The sequence below is a fragment of the Chrysemys picta genome, chromosome 7 (assembly GCF_011386835.1).
Source record: "Chrysemys picta bellii isolate R12L10 chromosome 7, ASM1138683v2, whole genome shotgun sequence".
NCBI classification, from domain to species: Eukaryota; Metazoa; Chordata; order Testudines; family Emydidae; genus Chrysemys; species Chrysemys picta.
Window position 1 is genome coordinate 57,307,366 of NC_088797.1, and position 24,523 is coordinate 57,331,888.

The 24,523-nt window shown below is 51.0% G+C and overlaps 1 protein-coding gene across 7 annotated transcripts in view; it reads left to right on the top strand.

The window, feature by feature from the left end:
• PAX2 (paired box 2) overlaps positions 1-24,523 on the top strand; it is a 114,196-nt gene that overhangs the window by 74,986 nt on the left and 14,687 nt on the right. For 4 of the 7 annotated variants that reach the window (XM_065551549.1, XM_065551550.1, XM_065551551.1 and 1 more), the window contains 2 exons: positions 7,036-7,211; positions 8,964-9,090. In XM_065551549.1, the coding sequence (XP_065407621.1) occupies positions 7,036-7,211; positions 8,964-9,090 (303 nt within the window). The remainder of the gene's footprint in view (positions 1-7,035; positions 7,212-8,963; positions 9,091-24,523) is intronic. The other 3 variants (XM_065551553.1, XM_065551554.1, XM_065551552.1) reach the window with 1 other exon arrangement.

Below are 24,523 nucleotides of genomic sequence, written 5' to 3' on the forward strand. Positions count from 1 at the left end.
ATATTTCAGCCTCCCCTGCTGGGTGGGCCCAGAGAGCGGCACAGGCAAGATCAGATTGGCGCTGTTGCTTTCTGCCCCCTCCACGGGTAAAGGCTTCCTCAGGCATCACAAAGGCTTAGTATTGATATAAGCATCGGGGGCCAAACTGAGGTGTCTGGAAATTCAGGAGCTGTCAGACTGTATCAGGCCACAGGCCCACCCCCTCCAATATCCTGTCAGTGGCCAGCACCGGATGCGTCAGAGGGAGGTGGAAGAACTCTGCAGTGGGCAGAGGTGGAGTGATATGTCCTGTTGTGTTTCCTCCTGGCCTCCCATATCAAAGACTGGACTGAACCCTGAAGTAGGAGGTTTAATCTCCCTTCCAGAACTGGGGGTTTGCTTCATCCCGGGAGAGCTGCCCCAGGGCTTTGGAGCAAAGCTCTTTGGGCCAGTGCTGAATGCAGTGAGAGCAAGGGGGTGTGCAGAGCTGGCTGCCGTGAATGACAAGCGCTGCGTATTGATCGCGTTCTGAACTCGGCCCAGCCGATGGAAGGTAATTAATGACTCCATTTGCCTCAGTACTGAGGAGAACAATTGAGTTTGAAACTGCTACAACTGGCAGTGCTGTGAAAGCCCCCTCAGGGGATGTCCAGGAAAGATACCTGACAGGCCCTGGCTGCACTGGGACCCAGCAACACATCAGAGGGGGAAAAAGAGAAGGGGAAAAGGAAGAAGGGAAAGAGCAGTGTTGCTGTAAGGGGACAGGAGTGTGTGGTTAGAACAGAGCCGAGGCAACGGTCAGACAGAGGGCCAGGGTAGGGTGACCAGACAGCAAGTGTGAAAAATTGGGATGGGGGTGGAGGGAAATAGGCACCTAGATAAGACAAAGTCCCAAATATCGGGACTGTCCCTATAAAATTAGGACATCTGGTCATCCTAGGCCAGAGTAGCGCTGGGACAGACAGATGGGAGGGGACCACCCCCAGACTGACAAAGCTGGCGAAGAGGGACAGTGTTTCTGCTGCAGTTTCGCTTACCCAGATGCATTCCCCTCTGCACTTCTGATGAGTGTTGCTGTCACCAGGCAGGTGTCCACAGGTCAGATCCATCCATTTTTGTTATGAGTGTGAATATTATTGGTAACGCCACCTGCTAGGCGCTATACAAACACACAGTGAGAGAGTCCCTGCTCCAAAGAGAGCACAGTGTGAGTGTTATGTCATTTGTATGGATGTTCTCATGAGAGACATAAGTGTTTCTGTGTCACCTGTAGGGCTGTTTCTATGATACAGGGGTGTCCCTGTGTCACCTGTAACATGGAATCACATTGAACTGTAGGGCTGTTTCTGTGACATCCTGGAATGTCCTTGTGTCACCTGTCAGCATGTTTCCATGTTACCAGTACGGCTATTTCTGTGACACCCATGGGGGTGTTTCTGTGTCACTTGGCGGTGTGTTTCCATGTTACCTGTTGGGGTATTTCTGTCACACACACACAGGGGTGTTGATGTGTCTCCTGTCAGGCGGTTATACCAGTTGTGCAATTGTTTTCGGGTTCTTCTGGCAGCCCGTTGGGAGCAGATGTCATTCCCATTATGTGTGTAGGATTGGTTCTGATTGTACTGTTCATACTCTGTTGTAAGAAAGATTGTGACTGAGGTCCGTGGTCCAGCTCTCAAGCTGTTCGTGCAGGCCTTCCCAATCCAACATGGGTGCCCTGTGTCACTGGGCTGGTGGGGTCCCTGGGCCAGGCACGAATGGGGGGGTTCTCTTGCCAATCCCCAAAGTGTTGCCAAGTTACCTGACTGGGTACTCTCTTGCCTGTCACCTGTCCAATAATCCTACCTACAGCCTCACTTCATCATAATAACGCCCTGCTCTGTCATTCCTTCCTTTCTACCAAACCTAACAGTGGTCCCTCCCCAGCTGAACCCTGTCTCCTCTCAGAATCTGCCTGCTTTCCCTGAGCCGTCCCCATGACTCTCGCCCTCCTCCATGAGCCCTCCCACTCCCAGAAGCTCTCTCACCCCGTGAGCTCTTCTCCTTGCCCTTCCTCCTTCTAAACAGCCCCAGGGTCTTTCTCCAGCATCCTCTACTCCTGAGCCACTCCCTTGGACCCCCCCTCTTCCATCTCACTCCCTACAGTCCCCCCTTGCCCATCATGATACTCATTCTCCACAGGATCTCCTCCCCTTTCCCACCCCGTACTCTTTCCCCTGAATCCTCCCTTCACTCTGACCCAGTGTCCCCTGTCATCCCCCATCCCTTCTCTATACTGTCCCTCTCCTCTGTTTCTCTCCCACCCACAGTGCTGTCAACCCTGGGGATTTTATAACAATTCTCATGACATTTGGTGTTTTCTCTAAGGCCCCAGCTCCGGGAGTCATGTGATTAGGTGAGAATCTCAGCTCTTTTTTTCTAAAAACAGAAGTAAGTTTCTAGCCCTTGTGGTTGCAGTTGAAAAGGAAACCTGACAGGGTCCTATGGCAGCAGGCAAATACAAAGAATTATAGAACCCCCTTTACGATCACATGATTTTTGAGACAGTCTCATGATTTTTGGGGGCCAAACTCATAATGGAACTCTGTGAGCTGGCAACACTCCACCTGGAAATCGCCAAATCTTTGACCTTCCCTGTTCATAAACCACCTCTCAGGGGCAGTGAACTCAAAGCACTACACTGTAGGGGTCCTGCTTCCTTGTGTGTATAACAACACACAAAGCATGTGGCAGGTTTTTGAATGTATTTATCCTGTGAAGCAGGGAGGTGGTATGATCCCCATTTTACAGATGGGAACTGAGACAAAGCGAGGCTTGATAACTTACCCCAGGTCACACAGAGCAGGGAATTAAACCTGGTTCTCCCAAGCCCTAGGCTACAGAACCATCCTTCTTACCCCTAGGAGAGTTTAGGAGATGACCCTAGGCCAGACCAGACTTCGCTCCTCCCTCCTGCGCTGTGTTCCTCATCTCTCGTACATTTTAAGGCTAGTGGAGGCCATTCTGATTGGCTACTCTGACCTCCTGTTTAGCCCAGGCCAGAGATCCTCACCCAGCAATTGTTGCACCAAGCCCATAACTCCTCTTTGAGCTAGATCATTCTCTGTGTCTCTTTCTCTTTATAACTTTCCTTATGTCCCTGGCATAAATCCCTTTTCCCATCTAGTCCCTCCTCCTCTCTCTTGCTTTGGACCTTCCCTCCCTCCCTTCTCCCATTCTCATCCTTTGTCCCCTCTCTTGGGGACTGTGCAGGCCCTGTCCTATCACCAGGTCTTGAGTTTACCAACAAAAATAATAAATAAATAAATAAATAAATAAATAAATAAATAAATAAAAAGGTCAGTGAGCAGAGCAGCAATAACCCCTAAAAACAGTACTATCAGTGGACATGATTGATCAATTGAATTCCATAGCAGCTGAAAAATGTGGGATTAAGTAGTGTATTATACGCACAATGAGTTGAGGCATGATGTTCATTTCAAGTTCATTTCGCCAGCCCTCTGCCACCAGATCAGGCAATCAATAGAGGCAGCAGATATCATATATCACCTCTCTCCGTGCTGGGAGAGAGCACCATAATCTCTCGCAAATTTAGAGTGACAGATTTGTCAAGATCTGAAGGGCCCCTGAATAAATGAAGGAAAAGAGACTCCTGCAGCAACTTAAGAAAGCTCCTACACACACAAGCCTGGCCAGTGCACATACACACAGAGATGTTGGAGATACACAAGCGCAGAATCATAGCAGACACACAAATGTACACGCATAAATTGCAAATGCATGTGCACACAAACACACGTAAACACCCAAGCAGAGAAACAGAGAGGGTGAAATCTGGCCCCTCAGAAGTCAGTGGGAGCTTTGCCACCTAGATACACCATGGATATGCAGACACACTGGCATGCAAACACACAAATAACTGAAATAATAGGTACACATAGAGATGCAAGCCCTCATAGGCCTAGAATCACACATTCGTACTAGTACATGCAGCACCCACAAGTAGGTGGAGAGACACACACAGTGACATACGAGGTACTATGCACACACTCGCACAGACATGCCCACTGACTCAGACACACCTAAAGAGATACACACCCTCTCTCCAGAGAGACAGACTGAGGCACACACATACATCAACACACATATGCTCCTCTTTCTGAGCGTGGACCCAGATTTTCCAAAGAGCACCGCACTGGCTTTCCTTGGGCTCTGAGCTGGCAGCCTGCATTTTCAAAAGAGCCTAACTGCCGTTTCGGCACCTGGAGAGATGATTTTCAAGCTCCCTGAAAGCCACTGAGACTTGTGCTCCTTAATGCCTGAGGTACTTTTTGAACATCACCCCTGACATAACATCCAGTTCACCCAAAGCTCGCCGCACCCGGCACGCCTAGCTCTTCAACAGTCAAGCCCTGCACACTGAAATCCTTGCTTTGCCTGGTTAAAGACTTCAGGACTTGGCCCCATGGAATAAGAGGAGAAAAGAGAGGAGAAAAGGGCTTAGTGCCAGGAAATGCTGCCTCCCTCCCGGGACGAGGAGGGAGAATGAGAAGGTGCTGTTGTAGGGGAAGGCTGCCAGCTGGACAAATCAATATGTAATATTTTCTATGGTCGTGCAAGTGGCACTGTACTAGGTTACTGTATATAATGTACTATTGATTATATCATATCGTATAATCACCTATAAAGGGATACATCTTACAGCCAGGAGGGAGCAGGCTGGGCTATTCCTCCAGGCCACTGCAGTCTGGTCTCAGGTTGGGGTAGGAACTATTCCAGGGAGGCATTTGCTCCAGGGCAGGAGGGTGAGACGAGTGACAGCAGAGCTCTGGGGGGCGAGGTGCCCATTGGGGCACTGTCTCTGCCACAGGCAGGCCACCATGACATGCAGCAGGGGGAGGGCAAAGTGGGTGCTTACACCCTGCACCACGTCCTGAGGAATGAGTTTCGCTCGGGAGTCTCACAGTTTGGGTGACTCAGAGAGAGCCTGGCATCTGGGGAGGTGGCACAATCCCTGGGATGGGGGTGTAACAGAGAGGCTGCCAGGGAGGGGTTAACGAACAGAGCTGAACGCTAACGGCGGGAAGGGGAGGTGAAAGAGGGAGATCCTGATCTCGGGCAGGGAGGGGCTTAGAACGCGGATGGGACTCGCCTCGGGCGGGGAGGGGGGTTAGAACGTGGACGGACTCGCCTCGGGCGGGAAAGGGGGTTAGAACGCGGATGGAGTCGCCTCAGGTGGGAAAGGGGGTTAGAACGCGGACGGACTTGCCTCGGGTAGGGAGGGGGGTTAGAACGCGGACGGACTCGCCTCGGGCGGGAAGGGGGGTTAGAACGTGGACGGACTCGCCTCGGGCAGGAAGGGGGGTTAGAACGCGGACGGAGTCGCCGCGGGCAGGGAGGGGGGTTAGAACGCGGACGGACTCGCCTCGGGCGGGGAGGGGGGTTAGAACGCGGACGGACTCGCCTCGGGCGGGGAGGGGGGTTAGAACGTGGACGGAGTCGCCTCGGGTGGAAAGGGGGGTTAGAACACGGACGGAGTCACCTCGGGCGGGAAGGGGGGTTAGAACGTGGACAGGCTCACCTCGGGCAGGAAGGGGGGTTAGAACGCGGACGGAGTCGCCGCGGGCGGGAAGGGGGGTTAGAACGCAGACAGAGTCGCTGTGGGTGGGGAGGAGGGTTAGAATGCGGACGGACTCATCTTGGGCGGGAAGGGGGGTTAGAATGCGGACGGAGTCGCTGCGGGCGGGAAGGGAGGTTAGAACGCGGACGGAGTCGCTGTGGGTGGGGAGGAGGGTTAGAATGCGGATGGACTCATCTTGGGCGGGAAGGGGGGTTAGAACGCGGACGGAGTCGCTGCGGGTGGGGAGGGGGGTTAGAATGCGGACGGACTCATCTTGGGCGGGAAGGGGGTTTAGAACGTGGGACAGGCTCGCCTCAGGCGGGAAGGGGGGTTAGAACGCGGATGGAGTTGCCATGGGCGGGGAGGGGGTTTAGAACGCGGACGGAGGCGCCTCGGGCGGGAAGGGGGGTTAGAACACGGACGGAGTCACCTCGGGCGGGAAGGGGGGTTAGAACGCGGACGGAGTCGCCGCGGGCGGGAAGGGGGGTTAGAACGCAGACGGAGTCGCTGCGGGTGGGGAGGAGGGTTAGAATGCGGACGGACTCATCTTGGGCGGGAAGGGGGGTTAGAACGTGGACGGAGTCGCTGCGGGTGGGGAGGGGGGTTAGAATGCGGACGGACTCATCTTGGGCGGGAAGGGGGTTAGAACGTGGACAGGCTTGCCTCGGGCGGGAAGGGGGGTTAGAATGCGGATGGAGTTGCCATGGGCGGGGAGGGGGTTTAGAACGCGGACGGAGGCGCCTCGGGCGGAAGGGGGGCTAGAACGCGGATGGAGGCGCCTCGGGCGGGAAGTGGGGTTAGAACGCGGACGGAGTCGCTGCGGGTGGGGAGGGGGGTTAGAATGAAGAGAGACTCACGTCTGGCAGGAAGGGGGGTTAGAACGCAGACAGACTCATTTTGGATGGAACAGGCTGTTATAACAGACAAACTTCCACAGATTTGATGCCACACCACAACACTCCCTAAATTCCAGGTGTTTTTGGTGCGCTGTGATTTGGTTACATGTCCCCATCCCTCAGGCCCATCGCTTTGGAATGAGTTGCACCTCTGGTGGTCCCCTAGCAATGCTAATCTCTGCGCTTTGCTCCCATTTTACGCTCTGCAATGGAGATATGGCAATTTTTAACACTGGAAATCAGCGGAACTGAAACTCATCTCCGAGCCAAGTGCCATTCTCCATGCCCTCAAGTGTGCTGGGCGGGAGCGCTGTAATGTTCCCCTTGGAACCCAGGGGTGAGGGCAGGGCACAGGGGCTCACCCCCAAGACCTCTCAGCCTTCCCTCCCCACAGGCACAGCTCCCTCGGAGTGGGGGGGTGCTCCTTTCCTGGCCCCTTTGGGCCTTGCACTGCATCACTTGCTGATCTGAGCCAGCAAACACCTTTCCTCAGGGACTGGGTGGGGCTAACTCCCTGTTCTCTCTGTCTGTGTCCCACAGATGTGTCTGAGGGCTCGGTTCCCAATGGAGACTCCCAGAGCAGCGTGGACAGTTTGCGGAAGCACCTTCGTGCCGACACTTTCACCCAGCAACAGCTGGAAGCTTTAGATCGAGTCTTTGAACGTCCTTCTTACCCTGATGTCTTTCAAACATCAGAGCACATCAAATCTGAGCAGGTGGGGGCCTCACCCAGCAACATGGGCACAAATGGGTGTTAATCAGGCACGTGGGGGACATGGCAAGGAGTGAGCTCCTTCACTCTCCCATGCACCCTTGAGACCCACACCAGCTGCATGTATGCCTATCTTGGCACTTATGTATACGTACACATACCCCTATACCGCTTCATGGACACACACATGCACATGCATCCCTCTCTGCATGGACATACATGTACAGTCCTCTCCACATAGACACACACATGAACCCCTCTAAATATCCACATGCACACATTATTGTAAGGAAACGTGCAACTTCAGATTGTACCAGTAACCAGGGAGCTGTGAGCTTGTTACAAATTCCATGGGCTTCTCTCTCACGACCCAGCTCCCCTCTGTGCTTCAGCAGCGCCTGCCCCACACTCCGCCTTTTATCCCGAAAGCTGTTTGTCTTAATAAAATGAAAATCAAAAGTCTTTTTAAACCGCCCCAAGCCATAAACCAACAAAGGAAGGGAAGGAGAAACTGGCTGTAGACTCCCTTCATCCCCGAGTCCCTGGCTTTATTACAATGAATAACCTTTATTTACTTTCATTAGACTATTAAACACCGACACAGTCATTTTTCCCCCTGAAACTCTGAGCAGGGCCCATAAAGCAAATCCAAAGCCTAATTGAGTTCATTTTAATTTCTCTCCGATCACAGCGAATTACTCTGGTGATAAATCAGGGGGCAGGCTCACCCCCAGTAGAAGGCCTAATTTGCAGCTAATTACAAAACTGATTTCTACAGGAAGATCAATACGAGAAGGAATTGGAAATGACTAGGCAATCGTGGCCGGACAGGGACAGGAGGGGGCAGGGAGGGTGCAACTTGCACACAGCATATGGGGGGTAGGTGGATTGGGAAAGCGGATGGAAAAAAACAGAGCAGAAAGAGCAGAAAATCAGTTTTAATTTAACGTAATATTAATCAGAGCAACTTTTCCTGTGTTTTTGTAGTCCCTCTGGTTTCTCTGGCTCCGCGTCTGGTCTGGAGGCTGCCACAATAAAAAGGCAATTACCAGAGCCTTTCGGACAGGACACCCTTTCAGATTCAGTGGCTCTCCCCCTCCCACCCTTCTGTTAGCCATGTGGTTCTCCCCCCTCCCCAATTTCATACCCTGATGCACAAAATGACAGAGGTGGGGAATGAGGCTTCTTTGTTTCTCAAGAGCCAGGAAAGAGGTGGGGGGAATCTCCAAGCAAACTGAGCTCAGATACAATGGCCACCGGCCTACACAGGCCCTGCCTGCAGCAGAAATGCCCCGGCATCCCTCTCATTTCCACTGCAACCTCCTGCCCCAACCATGGGGACATATGTGTTAGCCACGCCCCCAACTCTCCTTTGCCAGGGAGGCTGTCACATCCCTTCTTGATCCCCCTTGAGCTTCTACCCACCAACTTTCCCCCTCACCCACAGGCCTGGAAGCTTGGCCACACCAGAGGGAATGGGCCACATTCTGCGCTCGGCCACAGCAAAGTAATGCCCATTGTTGGTCCCTCTCTGTTGCTGCTGCCCAGATGGGGAAGGAGCCACTGCTCACAGCAGAAGTGAGGGTCTCGTCCACAGCTCCCTGCCCCCCCATCACCTTTTTCCTTCATCTGCTCTGTTTCCTCCTCCTCTCCCATCTGTGCAGGGTTTGGCGTCGCTCCTCTTCCTCCCCCCATCTGTATGCTTTCCCTTCTTCTCGGTGCATCAATAGCGAGCTGTCTCTCCTCTCTTCCCCAGGGTAATGAGTACTCCCTCCCAGCTCTGACCCCTGGTCTTGATGAAGTCAAGTCAAGTCTATCTGCCTCTGCTAACCCAGACCTGGGGACCAACGTGTCAGGACCCCAGACGTACCCCGTGGTAACCGGTAAGCTGCCTGCCCAAACGGCACTCCTAAGCCTTTCATTTATTCCCTAGTCATCACCATTAGCTTCTGCTTTTTCTCCCGATGCAAGATGCAACTCTGTGGCTAACACCGGAATAGAAAGAGAGAGTAAGGGAGCCTGAGGAATGTAAGAGGTAAAGACAAGGTTAAAATTCACAGCACTGGCATCCAGGGGTTACATACAGGTGTGCCCAGGTGTGACGCAGGGACAGGTCTGCCCAGCTGTTCATTGGGATAGGATAGGCAGACAGAGAAGAGAGCCTGTGTTGCTGTGTCCTAGATTTCTCCTTCATGTTTGGAACAACAGACTCATTGCTCACACCTGGACTTCTCGGGGAGAACTAGCTGTTTAGGTTTGTATTTGGCCCTAACGTTTGGAAGGGATACTTGCTAGCCAGGACTCTCCTTTGCAAGCTAGTGCTGCTAAACTATCCTGGCTAAGCTCCCCCTCCCCTCAGCACATGTGCCTCCTACAGCATCTGTCAAAATAGCTCAGTTCCCAGCTTCCCCTCTCTCTCATAGCAGGCACATTAAAATCAGGTGTTTGTGGGAAGCCAGAGGGAGGAAATGAAACCAAATGTGAGACAGCTGGGGGACCAGAGCACAAAGGAGCAACGGACAATTTCTGAGCCAGCAGGCTCTTTCGTTGTTGCATCCACATGCCATGGATGGCTCAGAAGATGCTAGTGCTGAGGGTGGCACCCTTGTGCCGGAGTTAGACTGTCTTGATCCGTAGCAATGTAAGATGAGGAATGGCTAAGGGGTGGCTTGATTAGTCTATAAATATCTACATGGGGAACAACTACTCGATAAAGGGCTCTTCAGTCTAGCAGAGAGAGTTCTAACACCATCCAATGGCTGGAAGATAAAGCTAGACAAACTCAGGTTAGCAATAAGGCGTAAAAGTTTGTTAGTGAGGGTAACTAATCATAGGAATGATATACCAAGGAGCATGTTGGATTTCCCATCACTGGCCATTTTTAAGTCACGATGGGATGTTTTTCTAACAGATCTGCTTTAGGTATTATTTTGGGGGCAGTTCGCTGGCCTGTGCTATACAGGAGATCCCAATGGCCCAGGTATCTATGAATAGCACAAGCCAGGGACACAGGTCCTAACTCCCGTAGGTGAAGCATTTGAGGCTCTAAGAGAAAGGGGCAGCTCCCCAGGAAACAGGAAGACTGAGAATGGCAGAGGATGAAGAGGTATCCCATGACTGAGTGAGGAATAGAGGAGGTACAGGGATATGCAATGACCTCAAGCACAATGGCACTAAGGACTGGTGGTAATGACGAAGGAAGCAAGGTGGAGCTGAGCCATCTTCCTCGCTAGGGAAGCAGCTGGCTGGGATCTCAGGCTGGGCCCAGACACTCTTGCTGATCCTTCAGAGGAGATGCAAGAGTGAGCCATGGGACATAGCCTGTCTGTGAGGGCCAAGGCACTGCTCTCCAGCCTTCAGAGGTAGCTGAGCCAGTGGGTGGATGGCTCTAGTACCCCAAATCTCCAAGGTTGCATTTGCCTAGGTGATTTGTTTGGGGAGTAGTCCCCTGAAATGGAAAATGCTCTGTGGCCAGTCGGGGACAGTTCCGGGGGGACCATGTGCCCTCACTCATCCTCTGTAGGAGACTCCCACATTTTCTTGCAGCAGCCTTGCCTAGTAGCCCACAGGGTCAGTGTCGCTGGTGGCTGAGTTGGGTATGGCTCCTAGGCAGCTGGCGTGGCTGGCTCCAGCACCACTCAGCTTCCCCAAGAGTAGTCACTGATCACAGGGGTTTTGCACGACACCATGTTAGGATTTGGAGACCTCTGACCGCCAGGTGGGATCCAGGAGCGTAGGTGAGAGTCACCCACAGATACATGGGCTATTTGGCCAGAGGCCTGCAAAGGGTTACTGGGCACTGGGGCAAGGTCAGGGGCTTGGTTTGAGGGAGCCAAGCAATGTGCGTCCTGAGACTTCCTGGGGGATAGGTTTTGGTTTGGCTGATATCAGAGCCTGACCTGGGATAAGTACGAGGCTGACCCCGCCAAGCACTACAGAGGTACTTAGACAGCTGGAATTTGTGGAACAATTGTGCCTCTCCTCCTTCCTGTTCAGATATATATGGCTGGAGATGCGCCTCCGGGCACAGCCCAGCTGCAGGGGCCGGACACACCTCTAGCAGAGGGTGCTTCCCTGACAAAGAGCACAGGATCTGGGGGACCTCACCTCGCTCACCTATGGGGCAGTGCCAGAGGAATAGGGCACCCTTATCTCTCTCACAAGAGGCATCTCTCTGACCTGGGGACAGGATCAGACACAGCACATCCCCTCTTCTTCCTTCTACTGGCCTGTGATGAGGGAGGGGGGCAAAGATTCATGGCTGTTAAGGCTAGAAGGGACCATCAGATGATCTAGTCTGACCTCCTGCACAGCACAGGCCAGAGAACATCATTCAATGTGGGACTCGAGCAGAATCCCAGTAGGCTTGAGACTCTGCACACGTTTTGGATCTGACCCTCAGGAATGGGTTGGAGGAGAGGGGGCTGCAAAGGAGGCCCTGAACTGCTGCAGAAACTGAGCTCAGTGCCTCCCCCATCCATCCACCCACCCTGCACCATGGAACACTCCCAGCTCAGCTTGGGAACATCCCCGCCTGATCCATCTGGATCTGAGAGTGAGAAAAAGTTCATTTCAGGCCCAGCTTGACATTCCCAGGTGGCAACTTAGCACTAACATCTCAATCTGTATGCGACATTTCAATCAGGCACAGAGTAACAAAAGCAGAACCATTAACATTGGGAGCTGTTTGCCAGCGGTAATGACGGGGAAACTCAGAAACTGGAAATGAAAAGAGGATAAAACCCAACCCAAGAGGCGCGGGGAGGGGCGAAGAACAAGGGGTGGAGGATTATTCCTCTGCACTTAGGCCGGGATCCAACGTTTGGATTAATGGCGCCATTACCCGAGAAAGGGCTGCAGATAATGCTCATTCTTAAAATGTTTTTGCTGGCAATTAAACGGCTGCAGTTATTGATCTTCATTGATTTGATGTCCCCCCTAATTTGCATAAGCCATTAAAGATGAATGGTTCACAATGTGTTTGTTATGGGGATAGGCAGAGTTTTCTGGAGGGGCTGTCAAGGTGAGGAACGGTGAATCACTTCCTGATCATCCATTGGCCAGGAGCTATGTGGGGGCAGGACCATGGGGGTACTCTGTGGTAAAGCAGGTTCCCCTCCAGCAAAGGGACACTGGATGTGCATGCCTGAAGTTCAGGGCTTTGGCTGTTCTGGGTGCTTGGAGGAGGCAGTGTGGCATAGTGGATGCAGCACTGGACAGGGACTTAGGAGAACTGGGTTCTGTTCCTGGCTCTTTCTCACTTGGACTGAAATTCTGGCCCCTGTGGGGTTTTGCCATTGACTTCAGTGGAGCCAGAATTTCACTCTTGGTGTGTAACATTGGGCAAGTCATGTGATCTTCCAGTGTTTCAGTTTCCCAGTGTGTTGCATAGGGATGACCATCACGACTGAGCGCTAGGATGAGGGCCATGTCTTATGAGGCTGGGAGGTGAGATAAAGGGGCTTCGGGGTCACCCATACCTATGGTACCCTTTTCTTCTGTACTGTTGGGGGTCCCTGTGACTCCCAGCAGTGCGCCATCTCAGCTTGTGGAAAGGGCGACGCCTCTGAACACTGGACACGCTACAATCTGAGACTGTAGAGTGCTGCCTATTGTCCAAGCTCTGGCCATTTTAGGAGGGGGCTGGATGGGGGGAGAGGCTCTCCAGGGGCTCCAGCCAGCTGGGGCCAGAAGGAGGGGCTCTCTCTGAAGTCTCCAGAAAGAATAATATGGTGGTTGGCTTTACTTTGGCAGCAGTTGATGGTGTCTTTTCTGTCTGTGAAATCTGATTGGGAGGTGTGTAAGTTAAATATTGCAGCCCATAACCCCAGAGGGATTGCAGAGTATGGCTTGTGTTCCTCTGGTGTCCCAGACAAGGGCAGGTTCACCAGTGGGCTCCTTGACCCACAGAGTGCTCTAGGGAAATCCTGAGAGCAAAGGGAAGTGTGTGGTGCTGAAAGTCAGGGCCAGTGGTCACCAACACTGCATGATGTTACTGGAAGCAAAGAAGGCAGGGGCCTCCCCACCATGAATGGAAGAATCTGCCAAGAGCAATATCACAGTGCATATTCCAAGAGCAGCTGCAGTGGTGTGGTTACAAAAGGCAGAACCTTGCTTAGCATGGCCAACACTGAGGATCAGCCTCCAAACAGTGATCCGGAACACCTTTGATGATCTGTTTGCCCCATCACCTCCTGAAGAGAGACCACCTGACGCCATTCATTCACAGTGGAGTGGACGGGCCACCCTTATGCTTCCTCTGGAACATCAGCTGGTCGTTTCCTTCCCAAGTTGATGCCAGTGGGCTAGAGAAGTCCAGTTGTGTAGTGTGCTGCTGCTGTCCCCCAGGTGCCAGAGGATGGCATCAGAGCTGCTAGAAGCCCCATTTTCTTCAGCTCATCTTCTGCATGCGTAGGGGGATGGGGCAGTTTCCTTCATGACAGCAAGCTGAATGCTCGGGAGATGAAACTTGGGGCAAATCCCAGATCCCTGGGAACCAAACAGCTTTCTCAGAAACCAAGGCCAAGCCTGGGGGCCTCAAGTTAAGCAGCTGCAGCTGTATCTGAGAACCTAAGAACGAGCGAGGCTGGATTTTTAAAGGTGTTTTACACTGAAGTCAGTAGGAGCTGCAGGTGCTCAGCGTCTCTGAAAATTGGGCCCCTTACCTAACTAGGAAGGGAGGAGACTAATGTTGGGCCACCCATGTGTGCCCATTTTTTTAGATTTCAAGGCCAAAAGGGACATTTCTGATCATTTAGTCTGACCTCCTGCATAACACTGGCTAGAGAATGTCTCCCAGTGATCCCTGCATCCAGACCATATCTTGTGGCTGAGCTAGAGCATTTATTTTAGCAAGGGTTCCCATCTTGATTTAAAGACTTCAAGTGATGGAGAATCCACCATGTCCCTTGGTTATTTTGGCCCTGAATGCTCCTACGTGTTTTGATAGTCCCCATAGACATGTGAGCGGGGAGGGTATGTAGTACTGGGAAAGCAAAGAGCAACACTAATGCGACAATATATACAGTGTGAGCTGATTTTCAGAGGTGCTCAGGGCTTGCAGTTTCGTCTATAGGAGTGCAGCACCCCAAAAGTCTGAGAAATAATAACTCAGGAGCAGCCAGAGTGAAATGGTACAGAAAGTTCTTTACCTGCTGGTGACAACCAATAAGAATATTGTCCTCCATGGGGTTGTGCCCTATCCATGGGATTGATAGCATAGTTGGAGCCTAACCCAGGTTTTGGGTCTCAATGCATGTGCATGGAGGTGTTGACACCTTGGGTGCAAGGACAGCCCGTCTCCCTTGTTTGTAACTACCAACCCAGAAGTAACAGCTCTAAAAGCCAGTAGGCATGGAGAAGAGATGAGTGTGCACCTGGATGGGGAATGTAAACCCAAAAAAGTTCAGCAGCTTGTTCTCATCTGTCATCAGTGGCTTCACAGATCCCCATTCTTGAAAACTAACAAGTAGTTATCACACAGAAGGGAACAGAGGAAAGCCGCATGTTTCCAGGTGTGCTCGTAATGGGATGTGGAACTTTTCAACAAACTAAGGAGGCTTAAAAAAAGGCCTTAGTCCTACTAAAACAAAAATTAAGGGCCCTCCTTAACATCCACCATATGGAGGAAAGTCTCCCTTTTTGGAATATGCACCTGAGAACAGAAGAGAATATTGAGATGGAATTCTGAAGTGGCTTTCAGTAATAGCTTGGTATCAGGATGGAGGTCCTTCAATTCAATCAAGGAGGGGTAGCCAACAGGATAGCCATCAGAAGATTTGAGAAGGCCAATCTTGAGGAAAATAAAATGCAGTGAACACTCACAATTGGCTTGCAAGCTTATTTGAGAACATTCTGTTTCGCAGGAGGCTGTATCTGAAGACAGTCCTTTGAGAAATATTTGTCTGTAGGCAAGGGAAAATTTTGTTTCCCTCAATTCGCTCCTAGAAAGGTGTAGTATCAGCTAAATGAATCTTGACTGCAGCCACCTGCAGTCCAGACCAATCTATGGTCCAAGCAAAGGGGCAAACAGGTACTTTAAAACACTTTGCGATCAACTGAAATGGAAAAGGATCTCCATTTGTTTTCCGATGCGGAGGATTCCGAGATACTGTAGTGAGCTGGTTAGCGGATATGGACAGAAGCAGGATAGTCTTCACATCATGGTTCTCACCAGCAAAGCCACCAAGTGCAGGGGGGCTGGCTCTCATGGAAAACCCTTCCCTCTCCCTGAGAACGAAGGCCTGTTCTTAGAAGAACAAATAGCATCCAGAGCGTCAAGGCCTGAGAACTAACCCATGATGTGCCCAAGCAGAGGCTACCAGAAATGTGCAAGTGCCTTAAAGTCTCACCTTCCTCAAGACCTTGTGCATCAGAGGAAAGGGAATGAGGATTTCCTCATGGAGAAAGGATGGAATGAGTGTAATAGAGAACCAGGATCCTATCCCATTCTGGAGAAAAAACACATGCATTTGAACTAGTTCCTGGAGGCACTGCAATGTGCTTGTGATGATCCACATTTAAGAAAATAGAATTCACCACCTGTTGCAATGGTGACCTCCTCTGAGGGTCTGTTGACTACAGCACACACCTTCAGCTACTGTCTTTGCCACTCAAGCAAGTTGCAGTGAAACAGTTTAACAGTGAGCTCCAGTTAGAAATAGTCTCTCCAATGGCATGGTGAGAGCCCCAGTACTTTAGTGGACTGGCAAAGAACTTAAGACAATACTATAGGCACGGATTAAAATGAGGCAGAACACTCCTCCTCCTCTCCTTGGCTTGGGATTGAAGCAACCTCCCCTGCTCCTTGTTTGGGTTGGTGAGAATTCCCCTCTTGCTCCAATCTCCTGTAACCGCTGACTCTAGAGAACAATTCTGCTCAGGGATTGAGTGAGCTGACCTAGTAGTTCCTCTGCAGTTAACTGCTGGGAGTTAGGAATTTGCTTCATAGATGGTAAAGACTAGAGAAAGACAGGCCTCCAAGCTTTTACAGGTCACTTGCTTGGCTGGAACTTCTTACACCAAACACTCACTCCTGCATACCCAGTGCCTCCACTGAATGGCTGTCACCAAGAGGCATATGACAAATACACATGGTGCTGCCGCAAGCCCTGAGAAGATCACTTGTTACTGGGAATGATTCTGGTCCTCCAGCAGAATGGAGATACTTTCTGTGAGAAGGACAGACTGCAGCATGGAAATATGTCAAATTAGGTCAAGTGCACAGAGCCAGTATAGATTAAGGCGTAAAGGGAAAACTGCATTGAGGGTGAAGATTCGCAACTGTATCCTTCCAAGATACCTGTTTAGACTTTGGAGACCTAAGATATAGCGTAAGCTCCTTCTCTATTTGTGATCAGACAATAGTAATAGATCTCATGACACGTCTGCAGACAAGGATTGACTTTCCAGCACCAGGAGAGATGTTATCTCCTTATCTCAGCAGAAGAGTTGGGAAAGCAAAAGGCATCACTCTGCTCAATGACTTCCAGGACCAAATGGCCCAAGTTGATGGTTGGCCAGACAGCTTAGCGATAGCAGGGAGAGGACAGGAATCAGAGGAGCTGGTTCCGAGCTTTCAGGGGAAGGTTCATTGAGGATAATTGTGAAGGCACAGGGGAGGGAATAGACAAGGATTTTGAAGAGGAAGGACTTAGTGAATCTCAGGCTTGAATGAGCATGAAAGGCAGATGTGTGTGATAAGCTGGATATGGCTGGACCTGCAAGAAATGATGCCACCTTTAAATTAATGTTTAAGTTGGTGCTAGAGATAGTAGTGAATTGACATTCCTAGATCTGTTTGGCCTCAGTGCAGGTACGACCTTGCAATTGTGCCTCAACCCTGACCACAAGGGGCCACCTCTAGGGAAGAAGATTATGTAGTCTCCATTCCCCCTCAGTCCTAGGATTTAAGAGGCTGCCCATGAGTGACTCCTGTGATGGCGATTTCTGTGACATGGACCCACCAATCTATTTTACATCAGAGTCAGTCAACAGCCATCATTAAATGCATGCCTTCAGAGAGCTGGATAGTGTGTGGAAGGCTCTGGCCTTCTCTCATCAGTGTAGAATTGGGGAGGGATTCTCCAGGAAAATTCATTGTGCTTCAGTATCAATAGAAGAATATCTCTACAGAGGAAAGACTGCACATGCCTAGGATGGCCCTGGAGCAGGGCCGGTGCTACCATTTAGGCCAACTAGGTGGTTGCCTAGGGCGCCAAGATTTGGGGGCGCCAAAAAGTGGAGCCCCCAATTTTTTTTTTACAGCGGCTGCTGTGCTTGGAGGGAGAGGAAGTCTGAGCCACCGGCAGGCAGCCCAGGGGTTCCCCGGGTCAGCGCGCCACCGGCAGCCTAGGTGTTCCCCGGGTCAACGCGCCACCGGCAGCCCAGGGGTTCCCCTGGGTCAGAGCTGCTGCATGGATCCCCGGGCCGGGGGGTGGGGAGCTGCCGCGGGGGGGGGGGGGGGCGCGCCAGGGTGGAGAGGGGGGTGGGGAGCTGCCGCAGGGCTGGGTGGGGGGTGCAAGGTGGAAGTTTTGCACTGGCCCTGCCCTGGAGTATACTGGAAACTGACATGTCTCCTGCTCTGACAGTATTTCTGAGCATACTTTGAAGGCACCTTCATGTAGTTGGCCACATTTAAGCCCCAGTGCAGCAAAGCACTTACACATGTGCTTCACTTTAAGCATGTGAATATTTTCATGTGCATGGAACATCCCAATGAACTAGGAGTCAGCAAATGGGGCTTCACTGAACTAATGCATTTGCCAAACTTACCAGGCACATCATTCTTTGTCTAGGTTTTAACTGTTGTACCTGCAGATAAATGTTCCTAGAGCCATGTAGACTTGACTTCAATGGGGCTACACAGCTGACTAAAGTTAAGCATGTTCTGACAGAATGCATGCATCCACCCAATATACTGGAAGCTTCGTGCTGTACTGTATTTGAGGACTGCAGAGCCTCGATTTTTCCAGTAGGTGAGGAGGTGAAGATAACATGTCTGTTTATTTATAGAGCTACTGTCAACACCAAAAATGTAGATTTTGTAAAATACAGTTTTAAAAAGGAAGGTGCAAGGGCATTACAAAACCTGATATAAACATCAATAAAATCACAACAGCTTTGACTTTCAAGAAAAACCAGGTCTGGGGTTGTTCCTTTGCATATGTATTTCAGCAATTCCCTGCAGTGCTGAGAACTCAAAGGACAGCATCGGGCTAGGGCTTGGAAAATGGTGAATGAATCGGAGCAGAAACAGAAACTAGCTCCACACGGTTCGCTGTCCACTCAGAGTGCAGTGCAAACAGAAAGCAAGAGCAGTTGCCCTGAAAAGCAGATTAGGGTCTTTGCATCCTTTCCATTGTTATAACCAAGGGAATGTTAGCAACACAGGGAAAGGGGGAGAGAGTTTTAAATACAGGATGATTTTTAGCTTGAGCATGATTTTCATAACGTTCTTGCAAAAGGAAGGTCAAAGAAGGAGTGGAAACAGCCACAGTGCAAGATACAGTATGTCACACCTGCAGGACTCGTAAGACCTCTGGAGCCAGATCCTGATTAGATGGAAATTGACTTTGGTGGAATTGACTTACGGCTCCATTGACTTTGGTGGAATTTCACCAATTTACACCAACTCAGGATCTGGCCCTGCCAGTTTGCACGGGACAATCTGTTCTAAGTGCGGGGGAGCTGCCATAGGGAAGGCGGCTGGTTCGATGGTTAGAGTATTAGCATAGGACTTGGGAGAGCTGGGTTCAAGATCCTGCACTGCTACAGACTTCCTGTGTGACCTTGGGTGAGTTACTTAGCATCTCCATGCCTCAGTTCTCCATCTGTACAATGGGGATAATAGTGCTCCCTACCTCACAGGGGCAGTGTGAGGATAAATGCACTAAAGATCAGGAAGTGCTCAGATACAATAGGAGTGGGGGCCAGATAAAGACCTTAGATAGAACAGGGAAATGCTGAGGGACTCATAAATATTGGCAAGACAGTGCACAGCAGTGCATTAAGAGGGTGTGCCTAGTGACCCCTTGAGTGGGGACATGCCATCCAGGAATTCCCTTCCTTGTTTTGTGTAAAGAAAAGAAACCCTGAATGCAGCTAGTTTGTCCTCCAGGAAACCGGCACTGAAAAACAAGCAGCTTATCCCTCCTGCAAACCAACCCGCTTCCCCCGCCCCCCATCAGCCACAGAGAGGGCAATAAATGCTGAGATGAGTCTCCGAAGGAACCCAAAGCTGTGAATCTTCCTCTCGCTCTGTCTGGCCAAAATTGTGGGAGGAATTTAGGCCAGAGATCACCAATTCTGCCTGCCCACCAGGATAACAGAGGAGAGTATTAGGAGGGAAGGAAAACAGCCATAACTCAGCCAGTGCAGGGGGGAGAGAGGAGCTGAAAGTGGGGAAGATATTTAGTCCTCTGCAGCTCTGTCACAGATGAGTGTCATAGTAGCTACACCCCCCACACCTCTGGCCCCCCAAAACTTTCCCCAACATGACTCTGGGCAGCATCTGGACACCGAGCGTCCTTTACAATGTGTAGGGAACCTAGAATAAGATAGGATGAGGCTCTTCACTTCTTGGGAGGGGTCACAAGCTGTTCCATTTCTGATTCAATTGCTGGTTGATTTCCATAGTAATAAGACATTGACAGATACTGCCGGGGTTCCCTAATGCAATCTTACCGAGGGACGCCCCTCCCAATGAGAAAGAGACAAGCCAGCGTATTGCAGCGCCATGGCTCGTTGGACTGATGCCACTTCCAGGATGTCTGTGCGTGGGGGGAGATGTGGGGAGAGGTCTGCCTTCCTTTACCTGAAATACCACAGGATTGAAGAGCTACAGTGAAAAGGGCCATCCAGACTGAATCTGCAACTGAAGTTTGGGATGAGTTAAAATGAAAAATGGGTGTCTCTTCTAGCTGCTTAGGGGTGTGTGTGTGTATGTGTGTGAGAGAGAGACAGATTCTTAGGAGGATGGGATCAATTGATCGATCTTGTCTACATGGCACACTGTGTAGCTGTACTTCACTACCTGGGTAGCTCTACCAGTGGTAGCAATGGGGAAAGCTATGTTGCAGACAAACATAGGTGCTTTTACTCAGGGCAGGGTTAGATAACATGGTGGTAGACATGTTTATGTGTTGTCCACCAGTGGAGTTGTCTTGCAAGTGAGTTACAACTATGCAGTTTCCTAGTGTAGACTGACAGACAGATGCTCATCTTTTGCCCTCTGATCATGCACTCTTTGCCCACCAGAGGAAGGTCTCTGGTATATCTGCATCCCTGTCACCCATGCTGTGTTGCTCTCCACCCCTATGTCCCCTCCATTGAGTTTGAGGTGCTGCCTTTGAAAGGTGTGAGGAATTTTTCTTCCTAAGCCCTGATGTGTGCAAGTGGGGACTGGGATCATCTCCACTGCAAGTCTGGCAGGTGCTTTAACCACCTCAAAACACTGGGACAAATAGCTTCTGGTCCCTTAACCCTGCCCAGCTTTGCAAGGCAAGGCCTGGCGCTGTTGTTCCCATTGCGAGGGCTTTAGTAAGCCTTTCAAGCTGAAATCCTCTCTGTGGTGGCTGGGCAGAGAGGAAATCCAGGGGCTGGATCAGATTGGCCTAATGCTGCAGCAGCTTAAGCAGTCTGTTTTACCAGAGATTATGGTTTCACTTACACAGAGCGCCTGAAAAATGTTGCGGTTTAGAAAGGATTAGAGCTGAAAATTCAATGCTTTAAAAGAGAAATAAAGCAGAGGAGGGACTGGAAAAACCCCATGTGCCTGGGGGCTGTGCAAACAGGATTAACCTCTGCCCATATCACCCCTCACTCCTGCCCACCCACGATTCTCTCCTTCTGGGTGCCAGCCAGACCTGCTGTGCTACGCTGGGATATAGAGACCTGCAACTGCCTGAGGCTAATCTGTCCTGGGTTGGTTATTGAACCCCGGTTTGGAAGGGCAGCTTCTCCCCAGTTATGTGGGAGATGCTCAGCTTCTACGCTGCTGGGTGGCCATGCAAATCTCCAGGCTACAAAGGTAGGGAGTGATCACGCTAGACCACAGTGCACTTGGTACAGGTACCTTGACACTGATTCACCACATTTGTCATTTTGCACTGAAATGTGTCATATACTTGTGTCCTCACTGCAGACAGACTTGTTGCAAAGAGGTCCCAGTGCTCAGAGTTCTTTGCTGGCCGTAAAGGTTCCAGATCCCTGGAGGAGACCACACATAGCAAATTTGCCTTTTTGACTGCCAGCAAACCTATCTGAGACAGATGTGCTAGAGGCAGACATGTTGGGGATTGTATGGTGCACTCAGAATAAGCAGCACTCAGACATAGAAACTCCCCTCTCTCACCACCTAGACAGGCGCTACAACCTAGCATCGATTCGGGCACCTGAAGTTGATAAGGCCCGCCCAAGTGATGAGAGAGTCTGAAAGACTTTGCCATCTATCACATGCCTAACTCTATACAAACCAAGGTCACCCAAGCTGACTCACCTGTACGCCGCTGGCAATACCTGCCATGATGGCAGAGTGATGCCATTCATTGACGTGAGGGTAGAGGTTTGCCATGTCAAACTTGGATTGGGCCTGATCCCACCATACAGTCTTCTCTTCCATATTTTCTGACACTTGCCTCATTCTTGAGGGCACAAACGACCATGGGTGCTAGTCTATAGCCACATTTTAGATCTCTGAGCTGGGTGAGTCCCTGACATAGACACCTAGGTTGGGGGCCCAGGGTTTCTGTCTGGTAGCCTACCTCCCTGAGAACTAGGTTCTACTTGGGTCTTCACTGAGTACTCTGATGGCCAATTTGACTTGGCCCAATTCTGTCACATCTGGGTTTCCCATTCAGAAGTCTCTCAATGGAGATGTACCATACTCCTCCACCAAGGAACCCTAGCTTGGGTCTGAGATGACACAGCAGTCACTTTTCCTAGGGAAAAGGGTTTTGGCACCACATCACCATGCACCCTGACCCCACAGAGAGGATGGAGGAGCAGAAAGGACAGTCCAGAAGCTTCAGAGCATCCTTCTCCATCCCTGCCCCCTGCACTGCTTCCGCCCACACCCCATCCTGTTCTGCTTGCCTCTTCTTGCATCCCACTCCCTGTACCCTCCTGTGCATCCCTCTCCTCCCCACTCTGTTGCACTGCTCCCTCCCATCCCAGTATCATTGCTCTGGTGCATGCATCACCAGACTGCTGTGAGCAGTCCTAGCCCCCAGCTAAGGAAAGAGATTAAGAAGCTGCAACTAATACAACAATGGTTCAAAGGCTGAAAGATAAGAGGTGTGGTGGGGAGAGAGTGGAGATGATAAAGTTATGAAGTCTTCAAATGGGCCAGCCTTAGAGCTAACAATAGAAATGAAGAAAGAGGCTTCTTCACAGTGTAAGAAGCTGCTAAGACAAGAAGGAAAAATCTACCTGCCAAGGCAGTTGGACAATGGAACAGATTCCTGTGGGAGGCAACTGAGGGACCAACACAGCAGAGATTCACAGACAGGTTAGATGAGCAGGAGCAGGTAGGTTATTTTACCTCTGCTGGAATCTTGTGTCCGGTTCTGGTGCCCACAATTAAAACAGTATATTGACAAATTGCAGAGGGTTCAGAGGAGAGCCACAAGAATGCTGAAAGGTTTAGAAAATCCGCCTTATAGCGATAGATGCAAGGGGCTCAATCTATTTAGTTTAACAAAGAGGAGATTAAGGGGTGACTTGATCCATCTAGATGTACTGACATGGGGAACAAATATTTGATAATGGGCTCTTCAGTCTAGCAGAGAAAGATCTAAGACCATCCAATGGCTGTGGAAGTTGAAGCTAGACAAATTCAGACCAGAAATAAGGTGTACATTTGTAACAGTGAAGGCAGTTAGCCATTGGAACATCTTACCAAAGGTTGTGGTGGAGTCCTCATCACTGGAAATGTTTAAATCAAGATTGGATGTTTTTCTGAATGAGTTCAAACAGGAATTATTTGGGGGAAGTTCTCTGGCCTGTGCTATAGAGAAGGTCATATAGATTATCACAATGGTCCCTTCTGGCCTTGGAGTCTATCAAATAGTAGGAACTCCATCCTGCAAAAGTGTGTGGTGACTCAGACTGGATGACCCAAGGTGGCAGTTCTGGCTCTACCATCTAGGGAATGTGTTTTATGTCCTTTCAGTGCATTAAGCTTTTCAGCTCAGGGCCCATGACTACTTTAAGTTTGGAAAGTGCCCAATGAAAACAGTGCCACCTCTACCTTCTACTTCCTATGTTGTTGTTATTCCCTCTAACCTCTCCCTTTTCATCGAGGTTTGCATTGTTAAAATCTCTATTCCTTATTTTCTGGCTCTTTTGAGAACCTCCCAGTAGGAGACCAGGAAGCAAAACAGTATTGTGAGATCTCTTGGTCCAAGCTTTAAGGCAGCGTCTTGGTGCTTCTAAGTTCTGTGTCTCGCCTAGCCCAAGCTATCTCCAGCAATGTTCCTCTAGTTGCACATTCGACAAGCAGCCTCTGGAGCAGAGCACGGTGAAATGTTTCAGGAGATGCAGGTTCCTTCAGTATCTCTCTGCCTTCAGGCCAGGGAACTGTAGATGGGAGAAAGCTCAAGGTTCCGTTCTCTAGCTCAGAGAGCCACAGTTGAGTCGAGGACTCCGTTTTGATCACTCAGGAGGTTCCTGGGTTGCGGGAATGGCCTGGCAATGGAGGCTTGTCAGAAATCAGACAGCAATCTGGCTTTGTCATTGACCTGTGAGCTCAGGTGGGTGATGAGCAGTGTTCCCTCTAATTTTTTACATCCATGTGCAGAATGAATTTTGTTCTGTGCACCAATATGGAGGTGATGTGTGGCGGGGCTGGGGCCAAGGGGTTCAGAATGTGGGAGGGGGCTCAGGGCTGGGGCAGAGGGTTCAGGTGTGGGGGGATGAGGGCTCTGGCTGGGGGTGCAGGCTCTGGGATGGGGCCGGGGATGAGGGGATTGGAGTACGGGAGGGGGCTCAGGGCTGGGGCAGAGGGTTGGGGTGTGGGAGGGGGTGAGGGCTCCAGCTGAGGGTGCGGGCTCTGTGATGAGGGGTTTGGGGTCCAGGCTGCCCCGGGTCTGTGGTGGTGAGAGAGGACACCCCTCAGCCTTCCTTCGCGGCAGCAGCTCGGGGCCGGATGAGAGGTGCCTCTCCCCAGCCATGGCAGCTCTGGCGCACATGGGCTGGGCTGGGCTGGGGGAGGGGCTCCTCTCCCAGGCAGCTCCAGCGGGCGTGGGCTGTGCCAGGCCGGCGGACGGGCTCCCGCAGCTCCGGTGGCACTGGACTGGGCCGGGCCAACAGACGGGC